The 13,833-nt window shown below is 36.0% G+C and overlaps 1 protein-coding gene across 2 annotated transcripts; it reads left to right on the top strand.

The window, feature by feature from the left end:
* The first annotated feature begins 3,563 nt into the window (after positions 1-3,563).
* LOC118055786 (type II inositol polyphosphate 5-phosphatase 15) lies at positions 3,564-13,210 on the top strand. Of its 2 annotated transcripts, none has more exons than XM_035067780.2 (11): positions 3,564-4,619; positions 4,711-4,963; positions 7,382-8,189; positions 8,838-8,962; positions 9,423-9,507; positions 10,512-10,677; positions 10,764-10,804; positions 10,893-11,160; positions 11,411-11,534; positions 11,774-12,134; positions 12,623-13,210. In XM_035067780.2, the coding sequence occupies exons 1-11, from the start codon at positions 3,857-3,859 to the stop codon at positions 12,980-12,982; spliced, it is 3,354 nt and encodes a 1,117-aa protein (XP_034923671.1). In that variant the 5' UTR covers positions 3,564-3,856; the 3' UTR covers positions 12,983-13,210. The 2 variants fall into 2 exon arrangements, with proteins under 2 accessions (XP_034923671.1, XP_034923673.1); XM_035067782.2 differs by having other exon boundaries at positions 4,484-4,623.
* Positions 13,211-13,833: the final 623 nt, after the last annotated feature.

Raw genomic sequence — 13,833 nt, 5'->3', positions numbered from 1 at the left:
AATTGTAGATTTGATAGATTGACAACAATAAACATAAAAAAAAAAAAAATTATCCTCTGAGTTTTTTCATTAAATTTGGCTAATGAAAAAGATAATGCAGAAACAATTCTCAATTATTTAATTTAAAATGCAGGTTAAATAAAGAATAGTGGGTTTAACTATTCTACCAGTATAATGAAAACGCTGAAAAGTCTTCCACAATCACCAAGTGGGCTGCCTGCACTTATCTCAGCTTTTCACCAAGTGGGCTGGGCTGGGCTTCCGGTTTGATTAGCGAAGGAAGGATCATAGTATGAAGTTACACACTTATCTCAGCTTTTCAACAAGTGGGCTGGGCTTCCGGTTTGATTAGCCAAGGAAGGTTCATGGTATTAGGTTACAAGGGTAATATAGATTAGAAATACAGGGCCTCTGCAGGGCCTTGTGTGATCGCGGCATTGGGTTTTTCCAGAGACGTGGAAATATTTAACATGTGTACACTCACACCTAACTTTGCCTACAAATTGGATGATCGTTGACCAATCACACGTATGGAAATTTATTATCAATAACAAGGCATATCGTTTTCAGATTTTCTCAGCCTGCATAGTCGTCGTCCTTGCATCGTATTATTGGTTCTCCCTGTCCTATCCCTGACACCACCCACGCCGTCCCATTGGCCGGCCCCACCACCATTATTGTCTCCCAGAATGATTTTGGGGATCCACTTCTTATTTTCCCATTTTCAAGTTCAATCCGTTTTTCTTGTTTCCTTTCTCGATATTCTTGTTTGTTTGGCGAAGAGACGGGTCCAATCTATGTCTGGACAATTTAGTCTCGATGCACGGAGAAAATATGGACTGATTGAGATACTTCGATGAATTATTAGTTAGTATCTTGTTTTTAAAAGTATTTTTTATTTAAAAATATATTAAAATAATTTTTTTAAAAAAAACTAATATAAATACATAAATAAAAAAAACTAATCTAAAGTAATAAAAAATCAAATTTTGCTAAAAATTCCACAAAAAGCACATTTGTTTTAGCTTTTAAAATCACATGTACTAGATCAACAATTGTTTCCATATAGCAGACGTTTCGTTTAAAAAATAGATAAAAAGCTGATTATGTAAAAACCTGTTGAGGAAGTTTAAACTGAAGTTCTTCTATTTAATTCAAGCTATAGTTAGTTACTGCTATATTCACCTGCGTTTAGTAATGGGTTAATATCAGTTTTTAAAAAATATATAGAATGTTTTAAACACTTTGGTGGTCAACCCATGAGCACTGAATCTTGCTGCTATACTAGATCCAGAAAAATAATAAATAAATAAAAAGTAATTATATATTTTAGTTGTCACGAAAAGAAAAAAAAAACAAAAATAATTAATTATAAACAGCAATCCAACCATGATATATCTACATATGTCATATCATATTATAAAAAAAAATATGCACATCTATCTAGATGGTGGATGACCAGAATTAAACCATCCAAAGATACCTCGTGCATCTCATTTTTTAAATAGTGATGTGGAATACATGCTGGAATGTATGGAGTACGTGCCAACAATTTTTTTTAAAAAAAACAACATCCCTACAGTTCTCTTAATTACATGCTTTATTTATATAAATTTCAGAGTATAATCTTTAATGAATCTGTGTCTAAAACAACAATAAAAATCCTACACCATTTAATTTTCTTTTTAATTGCTATAGGGTCTTTGCATTCATAGAGTTTTGAAAATGTTCAACTTGATCATTCAAGTCACATTTTCAAGGCAGTAAAGCAGGAAATTAGCATTGACAGTGACAAGAAAGAAAGAAAGAAAGAGATGTTGTTTTTTTGGGGCGTCCTCTCACAAAACACCATTTATTATAAAGTGCTGTTTTTTTTGTTTCCTGCGTTTGTTTTTCTAATGAAATTTATGTTTATTTATTTATTTTATTTTACTTGTTAGCATCTAGTTTATTATAGATTGAGTTTTGTGGTTTTTTATTTTTATTATAAGTTAACCTGATTGGCTTTGTAATTTTTTTTAATTAATATTTTTTATAATTTTATCATTCAATACATGATTAATTATGAATTATGCCTCCTGATTTGATTTGATTTTTTTATTAGATTATCATGTTTCATGATCTTAAGTCACAAGTCATCAGGTTTAATCGAATTGCTTTATTGTGTCACCCTTTTTTTATATTGATTTATTTTTAATTTCATTGTCCAACAATAGTTTGATTAAGAATTGTGTTTTGTAAATTTATTTTGATTTACTTTATATGAAAATATCTCGGTCTCGTAACCCAAGTCGCGATTTTAACAGGATAACCTGGGTTGTTTTTTTAGTTTGATTTCTACGAGGTCATCATGATCTCATGCCCCGAGTTATAAGTTTAGCAGATTAACTAAAATTATTTTTTATGTTTTTTCTAAATGATTTTTCATAACTTTATTGTTCAATATTAAGTTGACTGGGAACTAATCTTAGTAAATTATCTTGATTTATTTTTTATCAGGTTATTCTAATATTATGATTTAGATTGTGTATTCAAAATGTTACGCTAGGTTGACTCGTGTCATTTTTTCCAATTGAATTTTTTTAAAACTTTTACTATTCAACACTAGGTTGAATGAAACTTAAATTTTATAATTTATTTTAATTTGCTATCATAATCTTATAATTCAGGCTCTAAATTTAACATATCAACCCAAGTTGACATGAATTAATTGTTATTTTTTTAATATATATTTTTTAAAGTGTTTTCTTGAATTTTGTCTCGAGCAAAATTATCTATTATTGGTCTTTCAAATTGTGTTTTAACTCATTAAATTAACCGAGTCATGTTTTTCAACACCTTTATAATTATTTTTTAACTAAAAAACATTAATACTAATTGCATATTTAGAAAGCATTTGAAAACGCGAGCCAACCCGGGTTTTTAAAAAAATCAATTTTTATGTATTTTGAATTATTTTGATGTGATGATCTCAAAAATAATTTTTTAAAAAATAAAAATTATTATTTTAATAATTTTTAAAATAAAAAATACTTTAAAAAATAATTATAATTACAATTCTAAATAGACTTTATTCTCATGTAAAAAAAAAAAAAATCAGACCCAAAACATTGCGCTACCCAACTCTCCAATACCACATTACTCTCTTTGATTCTTTTGAATTTTAACTCATATGAAATTTGCTAGCTGGTTTTCATCGTTTGTTTAAAATTTTCATGTAAAATATTTTTTATTTAAAATTATATTAATTTTTTTAGATATTTTTATTTTTATTTTTGATATCATAAAATCAAAGCCCTATAAAATACTAAAAAAATATAAAATTAATACTTTCTTAAACAAAAATATTTTTTAAAAGTACTAAAAAGAGAAAAGAAAAATAAGATCTCCCCCCCTGTTTTTAAACAGATTCAGAATCAACCTGACCTCAGCCGAATTGACCGGCGAAGAACACCTCACCGTTAAGGGGAAAAAACCAAAAAACAAGGAAAACATAACCGCTACACCACTCGACTACTGGCTCTTCCCAAAAACTGTTTGCAAATGTGCTAGGAACAGTGTTTTTTTTTAAAATTATTTCTTCAAAAAACAGTATAAAAAACAATAACTACAACAGTTGCCGAACACCATCTCACAGCGTCGTGCCACAGTCCGCATCACAACGCTTGATCGTGAATTTGTGACCACCTCACGGTCCGTTCTTCGCGTCCCCTATCTCTTTTTTCGGTGTCTTAAAATCTTAAAATCCCAACAGCATCCTCACCTCGATTCCTCTCCCTATATTCTCTCTTCTCTCGTTTCAGTTATAACTTACAAGCAACCAACAGCAGCACCAGTATCACTTTAAAAAATAAAAATGGACGACGGTTTTTTCTCCCTTCACTCTGCATCTCCTCGAACCAACAGCGATGATGCTTCTTCGTCCTCACCTCCGCTCCGAACACCAAAGATCTTCGACCGTTACTTCTCCTCCTCCTCACCATCCTCCTCCTCCTCCGACGATGATCTACAGCCATCCAATCCCAATCCCTCCCTGGAAGCCTCCACTAAACGCCTGGATTACATGATCCAGTTCCTCGACCGAAAACTCTCCAATAACAACAGTAATAATAGCTCTAACAACAACGAAAGTGTTTCCCACAGACACAAAACTCCGGCTTTACCAGAATTCATTGGCAAAGGAGGGGGAACCGGAATTTTCCGTATCCCAGTTCGATCCGCGGTTCACCCAGACCGTCCACCCAGTCTTGAAATTCGGCCACATCCGTTGAGAGAATCTCAAACCGGTCGGTTTTTGAGAACGATTGTAACTACCGAGACGCAACTATGGGGTGGGAGAGAAAACGGCGCCGTTCAGGTCTGGGAATTGAAGGAGATGTACGGCGGGAGTGATGAAACGGCGCCGTTCAAGGAGTCTGTGGCGTTGAATTCGGGTTCGGGCGTTACGTGTTTGGTTGGTGATGAAGGGAGTCGAGTTGTTTGGAGTGGACATAGAGATGGTAGAATTCGGTGTTGGAAAATGGATACGGGTCCAGGGTTGGATCGAAGTCGTGTCAAGGAGGTCTTGTCTTGGATGGCACATCGCGGGCCAGTCATGACCATGATCTTGACTTGTTATGGTCGGTCAGTTCTCACTGGTTTAAAACGATGGATTAATGTTTTAGTTATTGTTGTATTTTGATTGAATTTTGTTTTGTGTTTTGATTCCAGGGGATTTATGGTCGGGATCAGAAGGGGGGGTTATTAAGATGTGGCCCTGGGAAGATCTGGAAAAGGCCTTTTCATTTACCGCAGAAGAGAGGCATATGGCTGCACTGTCAGTGGAGAGGTCATATATTGATATAAGGAACCAAGTGACCATGAATGGATTCAGCAATGTATTGAATTCCGACGTTAGATACTTGCTTTCTGATAATTCCAGGGCTAAAGTCTGGAGTGCTGGGTTCCAGTCGTTCGCATTGTGGTATGTGTTTATTTGACTTTATTTTTGCTTGATAAGTAGCTAGAAGTATCTAATTATGATTTTTTTTTAAAGTTTGCTCTCTTATTGGTCTTACGGTAGTTTAGAAACTTCACTACAATGGTATGGTTTTTAAAATGTAGAATATGATTTGAAACTGGTTTTAGAAGTTCTAGTCAAATACATAATGTCTTAAAAATAACATGGTTTGACACTTGTATACTCGAAAAATATTAACATTTGATCCGTAGAAAAAAACAAAGAGTGAAAAATAAAAATATTCTGGTACGCATCATATTTTGACCAATGTTTATCTTGATATGGTCCCTTTTTTCCAATATTAGAACTATAGCTAGAAAATTTCCGTCTGTGTTTATTAACAAGAAACTTGCGGATCCTAGGGCTTGTGCATTATCTCATGGCATAGTATTGGTGTCACACCCCTCTCCTAATTACTTTGGCAATGCATCTTAGTTAGTATCTTTAATTGTATTCACTTTAGAATTGTGCTTCTAGTTAGCGAAGTAAACCAACCTCTCTAATTGCTTCTTATTGTTACCTAAACAATTAAATTTCCCAAACAAACATGTATTTATAAGCATGCACACCCTGATGTCCAGTAAACAAACTTAAATGAAATCTTGTTGTCTTGCTGTCCAGTAAATAAACTAATATGACATCTTGTTGTCCTGTCTTGATCTTTCACTTATATTTTACATCTTCATATGTAGCATATAGGTGGCCACAATTTCATGTAAAGAAAGCTTTACTCTTTTCACATATCATGTGCAGTTATATCAACACAATATTTGGGCTAAAACATAGCTTTTACTTTAAAAGATCACATCATACTTCGATCTTTCACAATCATACTCTTATTTAGCAACTGTCATATGAAGTTTCCATTGAAAACTAAGGTTATACATTTATATTCTGAAAATCCAGCAAACATTTAAACAAATTCTTCATGCATAAAAGCATCTCAAAACAATAGGATTTATACGTACTTGTCAATTTAATCACTCACCTTAAGCCTTAGCCCATTTCCCCTTACTTTCTTTCCTTTCCTTTTATAACCTCACAATCTATCTTTGGTTTGTTTCCTAACAATTCTATCGAATCTAAGCCCTAATACTTCACAATTTGTTCTTGGAATTTATGGTTTGGTAGTGTTAGTTTGTAGGATAGTGTTTAGCTCTCTCTTAGGTTCAAGAAATGGAAGAAAAAGATGTAGTTAGTTCTGAAAATTTTGAAGGAAAGCACATCTCTACCTTCCTTTCGACACCTCATAAGCATGGCATGCCAAAACTTGTCCTCTTTCACCTACTTAATCATGCAAAACTTATTCTACTTCACCTAGTTAAGTTAGTAATTGCATTTTGAACCTTCTTTTCTTTAGTTCTTTGACTTTTGTCCCCTAATTTTCTCTAATCTTACATTATTCTAAAGAAACCATCAATTACAGTCACATGCAAATTTTGGGGTGTTACAATTGGAACGTCGTCAGCCCATTTGGCATCTTGTTCTCTATGTTCATGTTGGCTGTATGCAGTGTGAATGAAGAATGGCCTTGAGAGTAGCCAAATAGAATACAAATCTGAGGTGTTTCTACCAATGATAGAATTCAGAGAGTAAGCTGAAATGATGTCGACTTTCTCAGTTCTCTGTGGAGACAGAGCTAGTATGAAGGGTTTCTTTTTGCTGTATAGCCAGGACCTTGTTCAGCTACCAAACTGAAACCCTACAGCAATCCTGAAATAATACATTCTCCTCGAATCCTTCTTCCTATCTGGAGTGGGATTTTGCATTTAGCTATTTTGTCGTAAAACTTCAAATTGCATGGTTATCTGTTGACAAACTAGAATTGCTACATATACTTCCAGAGGTGGGCATTGCTTGTCTTCTTTAAGTTCCAACTAATGATTCTTCAATCTTATTTTTGAATGTAACTTTGTCATTTCCATGGTGTTTGCATTCCTATGCGAATAGAAGTGACAAATCAGTTTACTTTAACAACTTAACGAAACTTCAATACCAAATAAGTGACTAGTTTCAGTGGTTGCTAGGTGTTGAGAATAGGATACCATGCAAGGGAGGCATGGTGTCTTCTCAGTAAAGGCAGCTAAAAGGCAGACAGAGAAGAGGCACACCAAATGTATTATTTTGACTCTTTTCTCATGATTCTGTTTCCTGATTTAGTAGGAACTGATGGTTTCACCCAGTCTTCATTGTGTTTTGGGGATCTTTTCTTTTTAGTTACTTTGGGTAGCACCGATTTAGTTGGATATGGGGACCTATGTCAGTTTCTTCCTTTGTTTATTTATTGTTGGGTTGGAGAGGAGTTGGATATTTTATTTTTCATTAAGATTTCTTATATTTTACTAATTACGATTGAATTATGGGGAGACATCTATTTTGCAGGGATGCACACACTAGGGAGTTGCTGAAAATGTTCAATATAGATGGTCAGATTGAAAGACTGGACATGTTGTCAGGACAAGACTTAACCTTTGAAGATGATACCAAGATGAAAATTGTTGCTGGTTCAAAGAAAGAGAAAATGCAAACTTCATTCGGTTTCTTTCAGCGTTCACGTAATGCTATAATGGGAGCAGCTGATGCTGTTCGTCGAGTTGCTGTAAAAGGTGGATTTGGAGATGATAATAGGAGAACGGAAGCTTTAATTATAACAACAGATGGAATGATTTGGACTGGGTGTGCAAATGGCTCGCTTGTGCAATGGGATGGAAATGGCAATCGTTTGCAACATTTCCAATATCAACCTGTTGCTGTTCAGTGCTTGTGTACATTTGGTTTGCAAATATGGGTTGGTTATGCAAGTGGCATTGTTCAGGTGTTAGACCTTGAGGGTAATCTGCTTGGAGGATGGGTGGCTCACAGCAGTCAAGTAATAAAAATGGCTGTTGGGGGTGGCTGTGTTTTCACCCTGGCTAATCATGGCAGTATACGTGGATGGAATGTCATGTCTCCAGGACCCCTTGACGGCATACTGCGTTCAGAGTTAGCTGGAAAAGAATTTTTGTATACAAGGATAGAGAATTTAAAAATATTGGCTGGTACATGGAATGTAGCACAAGGAAGAGCTTCGCAAGACTCACTTGTGTCCTGGTTAGGTTCTGCTGCTGGGGATGTTGGCATTGTTGTTGTTGGGTTGCAAGAAGTTGAGATGGGTGCTGGTGTTCTTGCAATGTCTGCAGCTAAGGAAACTGTAAGACATCTCCATTATTAAACTTGGCTAGTATGTTATTAAAGAGTTTTTGTTTGCATGGCCCTCAAAAGTTTTTTTCTGTGCGCCACTGAAGGGACTTTGTCTCTCCTAATCAATTTACAGAAATGACATTGAGAACTCTACTAGCTTGGTCAAGTTTTTTTGCTTTTTTGTTTTGTTTCAAGATATAATAAAACAGCTGTTGCAGGTGATATAATGATGGTGTTAAGTTGTTTTTATGGGTTGACTTTGAAAAAGTTAATAATTTTAGTCTCAGCTTTAACAATAGGTGGAAACTTTGGAAAAGTACATGATGGAATGAATAAAATGCATTAATATGCTGGTTGGGCAATGAATACAATGCATGACAGATGTTCACTGTGAACACGCTTTAGGATAGGGCAATGTGGGGTGATTTGCTAGGCAGCCATCACAATGAAAGTTGTCTATGATGTTTTTGATAAGCTGGTTGTAAATGACCTTTCCTCAAATAAATGAAAGCAAGGATAATTGGAATGAAACAATGCTGTTAAACTTCTTGTCTCAACATTCTCTTTTATGATTATGCTTATATTATAATTACCCTTGCTTTTCTTCTCTCACCAATTTTGCTGTCTCATGCTATTTGTTTTTTCCTTTCAACTGCAGGTTGGACTGGAGGGCAGTTCTGCTGGGCAGTGGTGGCTGGATATGATTGGCAAAACATTGGATGAAGGGTCAACATTTGAACGTGCTGGTTCTAGGCAGCTAGCAGGCTTGCTGATTGCCATGTGGTCAGTATCTATGGATTATGATAAAAATATGAAATTAGGCCTTTAGTGTTTATCATCAATGGATGTTTGTATGGCTGGATAAAATTGATAATTTCATTGTTATAAATCATATTTCAAGTGAGTTCATCATGTTAGATCGGCATATCTGCATGTATAAAAGAAATGTGCTCACTAGAAGGCCAGCATTATAAAATTGGAATATGAGCCCTTTACATTTTTCCTTTTTATGTTTACCCTTTTATTTCTTTGGTTGTGGTGAAGGGTGTATGCAGTGAGGCTGCTTAATTTGGTCCTGAAATGGAATCCACATAATAACTTGATTCAATTTAATTGTGATGTCAGCCCTCTGTAACTTTATGTTCAGTTCTAGCTTAGGCATGTGCAACTTTTCTATTAAATCTCATTCGTCTGAGCCCTTGATGGCTATCTTGGTTCTGATAATTGAATAATTGTATGGCAGGGTTAGAAATAATCTTAAAGGTCATGTTGGGGATGTTGATGCTGCTGCAGTTCCATGTGGCTTTGGGCGTGCAATTGGTAATAAGGTATGCCTTTCCATGTTTTGTTTTCTACCAACTCTGCCCGTGCATTATTTTTAGGAACTGTGTTTGTCTTTGCCTGATTAAAGTTATCTGTTTAAATCTTAATAATTAAATTAAATACAACTTAATGTATAATTAGAAGTTTTAGTGGATCAACCTCCACTTACATTATTTTATTTTATCTCTTATCATTTTCAAAAAGAAATTGTTTGTAAGAATCACAAAACATCTACATTGTAAAAAAGAATTCATGAATACAAAGAAAAATGTAACCTCCTTTCTTATAATAATGTAAATGCACCCCACTTAATTTAAAAAATATAAGTACTCGTTAGTATAAGAAAATAAATGTGTCAAAGAAACAAATCCCATGTGACAAAATAGAAGTAATAAATAGAAGTTAGATCTTTCTCTAATCAACGTGATTATAAACCATTGGAATACTCCAGAAAAAGCTTGTTTTCTTCGATGACCACGGGACCTGCGAAACTGCAATGGATGACTATTAACATTGACAAGGAACGTTATCTGTGAATGAGCTGGACATGTAGAGATAAACCATCACATTATTCAAGGAAGAAATTTCGATATATATAGCTACTAGCACTGCTGCTGAGGTTTTATAGTTTATAGGTTCTCTGTTAATACGGAATTAATGGCAGCATAACAGGCAACAACTACACAATAGTGGAAATTACTCTGCTTCCCGTTCTCCGTGTGTTCTATTACCATATCCCATGCCCAAATGATTGTTTATTCTTTCTGTGGAGCAATTACAGTTTTGCCTGTTCTGCCCGTGCATTATTTTCAGGAACTGTGTTTGTCTTTGCCTGATTAAAGTTACCTGTTTAAAGGGAAAAAAAAATTATTTTTTCACTTATCAATTGAATATCTTGGATTCAAGTTGTAACTACCTCACAAATCTTTTCTTTACACTGCTTTGCTTTTTATTACATGCCTTCTCGAACTATTCTTTTTATTGGTGTGGCTAATTGTTGACTGTGCAGGGTGCTGTTGGTTTGAGGATTAGGGTATATGATCGGGTAATGTGCTTCATTAATTGTCACTTTGCAGCACATTTAGAAGCGGTCAATCGTCGCAATGCTGATTTTGACCATGTATATCGAACAATGACCTTTGTCCGACCATCTAACTTCTTCAATGCTGCAACCGGTATGGTGTCATACCTGTTCTTGTCTTGCTCGATTGTCTGCTATTTGTTTATAGAACTGGCTTGCCATTGCTCCTTTCTTTTGCAGCTGGCACTTCATCTGCAGTCCAAATTCTTGGTGGTGCAAACGTATGTATATGCATCTAATGAGGAGCAGCTATGTTGACTTTATGTTGCGTTCTATATATGTTTTCATTTACTTGGCATGCACGTTTAGGTTATGGGTGGTCACTCTCCAGAAGGAATACCCGAGTTATCAGAGGCAGACATGGTCATATTTCTTGGTGATTTTAATTATCGGCTTGATGGTATATCTTATGATGAAGCAAGGGATTTTGTGTCTCAGAGAAGCTTTGATTGGCTTAGAGAAAAGGACCAACTCCGAACAGAAATGGGAGTTGGAAAAGTGTTCCAAGGAATGCGTGAAGCAGTTATTAGATTTCCTCCCACATACAAGTTTGAAAAGCACCAACCTGGTTTAGCAGGTATGCTTACTGTACATTACGGAGATTTCTGCCTCACTTGGATTATTGAGGCAGGAATTGGTTGCTAATTGATCCCTTTTGGATGTTTTGTTAAGTATATGATATGTGTAGGTAACCATGAGTAATAAATCAGATTGAGAACCCCCTGGGAGAGAGGGGGAGTATCAATAGGCTACAGTATCTTTTTCCAGCTTTTATGTTATGGATAGTCAGAAGTTTTATTACTTTTAACTGCTGCAACTACCTGCAGGGTATGATTCAGGTGAAAAGAAGCGCATCCCTGCTTGGTGTGACAGGGTACTATATCGTGATAGCCGGTCAGCTCATGTATCTGAATGCTGCTTAGACTGTCCTGTTGTTTCTTTGATATCTCAGTAAGTTTTCTTAGTAAGGTTTTCTGATGTGTACAGGGAATAAAGATATACCTGCTAAAAGATAAATTTGTGTTGATTAACTAAGACTCATCCTTTGCCTAGACAATGTCTGCATTTACCTGAGCATTAGCTAGTTTGTCCACTTGCATCATAGGGAATAATATCACTTTAGGGATAAGTTCATGCCCGGCCGCGTGCGCCCACACACACATGTCTATAACTTGCTATCTATTGTATAGGTACGATGCTTGCATGGATGTAACCGACAGTGATCACAAGCCTGTTCGTTGCATATTCAGTGTTGATATTGCACGAGTTGATGAGTCAGTGAGGAGACAAGAGTTTGGAGACATTATGAAATCAAATGAGGAAATTAGATACATAATTGATGAACTAAGCAAGATTCCAGAAACTATTGTCAGCACAAACAACATAATCCTTCCAAACCAGGATACAACAATTTTGCGTATCACAAATAAATGTGGGGAAAATGATGCTTTGTTCGAAATTATTTGTGAAGGCCAGTCTATAATTGATGAGAATGGACAAGCATCAGATCATCATCCAAGAGGTTCCTATGGCTTTCCGCAATGGCTTGAGGTAAGTTCCCTGCATCACAGAAAAATATACTCTGATAACCTTAATTGTTCCTTTGACCCATTATTTGGGCCATTTTGCTGGATACCAGATCATATTGATCTTGATCTTTCAAAAAAAATATGGGAGACTGTAAAAATGTCCGACTCATTTATGAACAACAGAGCCTTGACCCCAAAGTAATTGGGATCGGCTGAATGGATTCCTTTGTACCATTCCGTGCTATCATGAACCAAACCTGCGAATGAGTCTCTAAATGAGGAGCTTGTCCTCCTCAACATTGAATTTGAGTCTAACTTGTTTATAATGGACTGGTTATTGAACAGTGCCAGTGAAAATAAGGGGTGGTGCGGTAAAGATAAATCCAATTGCTTGTACACACAGAACTAATGACCATTCGATTTCACTTGATAAACACGCCCTTATATACCTATTATAGGTGATCAAGAGTACCGCTTTGAGCATTTCAAAATTTGTGCAATTTGAATCAGGTCACTCCAGCAGCTGGTATAATTAAACCAGGCCATATTGCCGAGGTGTCAATTCATCTTGAAGATTTCCCCACTTTAGAAGTTTTTCTTGATGGTGTCCCTCAAAATTCATGGTGTGAAGACACCAGAGACAAGGAAGCTATATTGGTGGTGAAAGTTCGTGGAACTTGCAACACAAATGAGACAAGAAACCACCGGATACGTGTGCGCCACTGCTGTTCATCACAAACAGCACAACTTGACCCAAGACCCAATGGTTCGGAGCAAGTCCAAGGAAATCTTCTTCACCGGGCTGATTACCAACGTCTTAGCAGTTCCTATGATGTGGTCAGACACCTGCGTAACTTGCAGAGTCCATAAATGGAAATCATTTACAGTTGTTGAATGGCAAAGCACCGACGAGTTGTTCTCCCTTCTCCATTCTTTACAATCATCTTCGTGTAAATAACACAAGCCTTCTTGCTTTCATTGCTTTTAGAAGTTGAGTGCTTGTGAATAGTTTTTCTTTCAGGTTGATCCAATGCTGATTTTTTGTATGTCTTCAGTTTTTGAGGCGAGTCTGAATATATGCATTTTTCTTCGTTTTAATTTAGTTCTCAATTGAAAAAGATCAATATGAGGCATCGTTCTTGAATAAATGATGCGTGGATCAATTTCAATGGGCCTGTAGTTTTACTTCTTGCAAAGGTAAAAGGGCTGGAGCTCCATATAATAATAAAACACCCATCTTGCTATTGGATTGATCTTTGATCACATGCAGGGAGAACCATCTCTTCTAAAAACCACATAGAAAATAAGTTTTATTTATTTATTTTTCCCCAGTTGACGCCACGGCAAGCCACACATCGCATGCACAGCGGCACAACCTTGCTTAATTACATTTTAAAGCTCTAAGTAACCTTGTACCCAAGACGATAAGCATATTTGATGAGTTCATCGAGCTCATCCTTGTCTACAACCCCATCGTGGTTGGCATCGGCATGGTGCAGCCCACGGTAGGCTCTAAAGGCAGGGATCAAGGCACCCAGACGACCGAAGGCTTGCTTTAGCTCTTTCTTGCTGAGAAGACCGTCCTTATTGATATCGCACTCCATGAAAATTGCCCTCAACTGCTCTTCAGTTAGCCGAGAAACAGGTAGCCCGTGTGGTGTCTTGTTCATGACTTGAACACCCATGGTCCCGATGGAATAATAAGAGATTCGCTTAATTTG

The sequence above is a fragment of the Populus alba genome, chromosome 8, assembly GCF_005239225.2.
Source record: "Populus alba chromosome 8, ASM523922v2, whole genome shotgun sequence".
NCBI lineage: Eukaryota > Viridiplantae > Streptophyta > Magnoliopsida > Malpighiales > Salicaceae > Populus > Populus alba.
This window is presented reverse-complemented; position numbering and strand designations above follow the sequence as displayed.

Bases quoted from the DNA above. Each gene is read 5' to 3' on its own strand.
- LOC118055786 (XM_035067780.2), top strand. From the start codon at position 3,857: ATGGACGACGGTTTTTTCTCCCTTCACTCTGCATCTCCTCGAACCAAC. The intron at 4,964-7,381 runs GTATGTGTTTAT...TCTATTTTGCAG, and splicing joins TTCCAGTCGTTCGCATTGTG to GGATGCACACACTAGGGAGT. The intron at 8,963-9,422 runs GTCAGTATCTAT...ATTGTATGGCAG, and splicing joins GGCTTGCTGATTGCCATGTG to GGTTAGAAATAATCTTAAAG.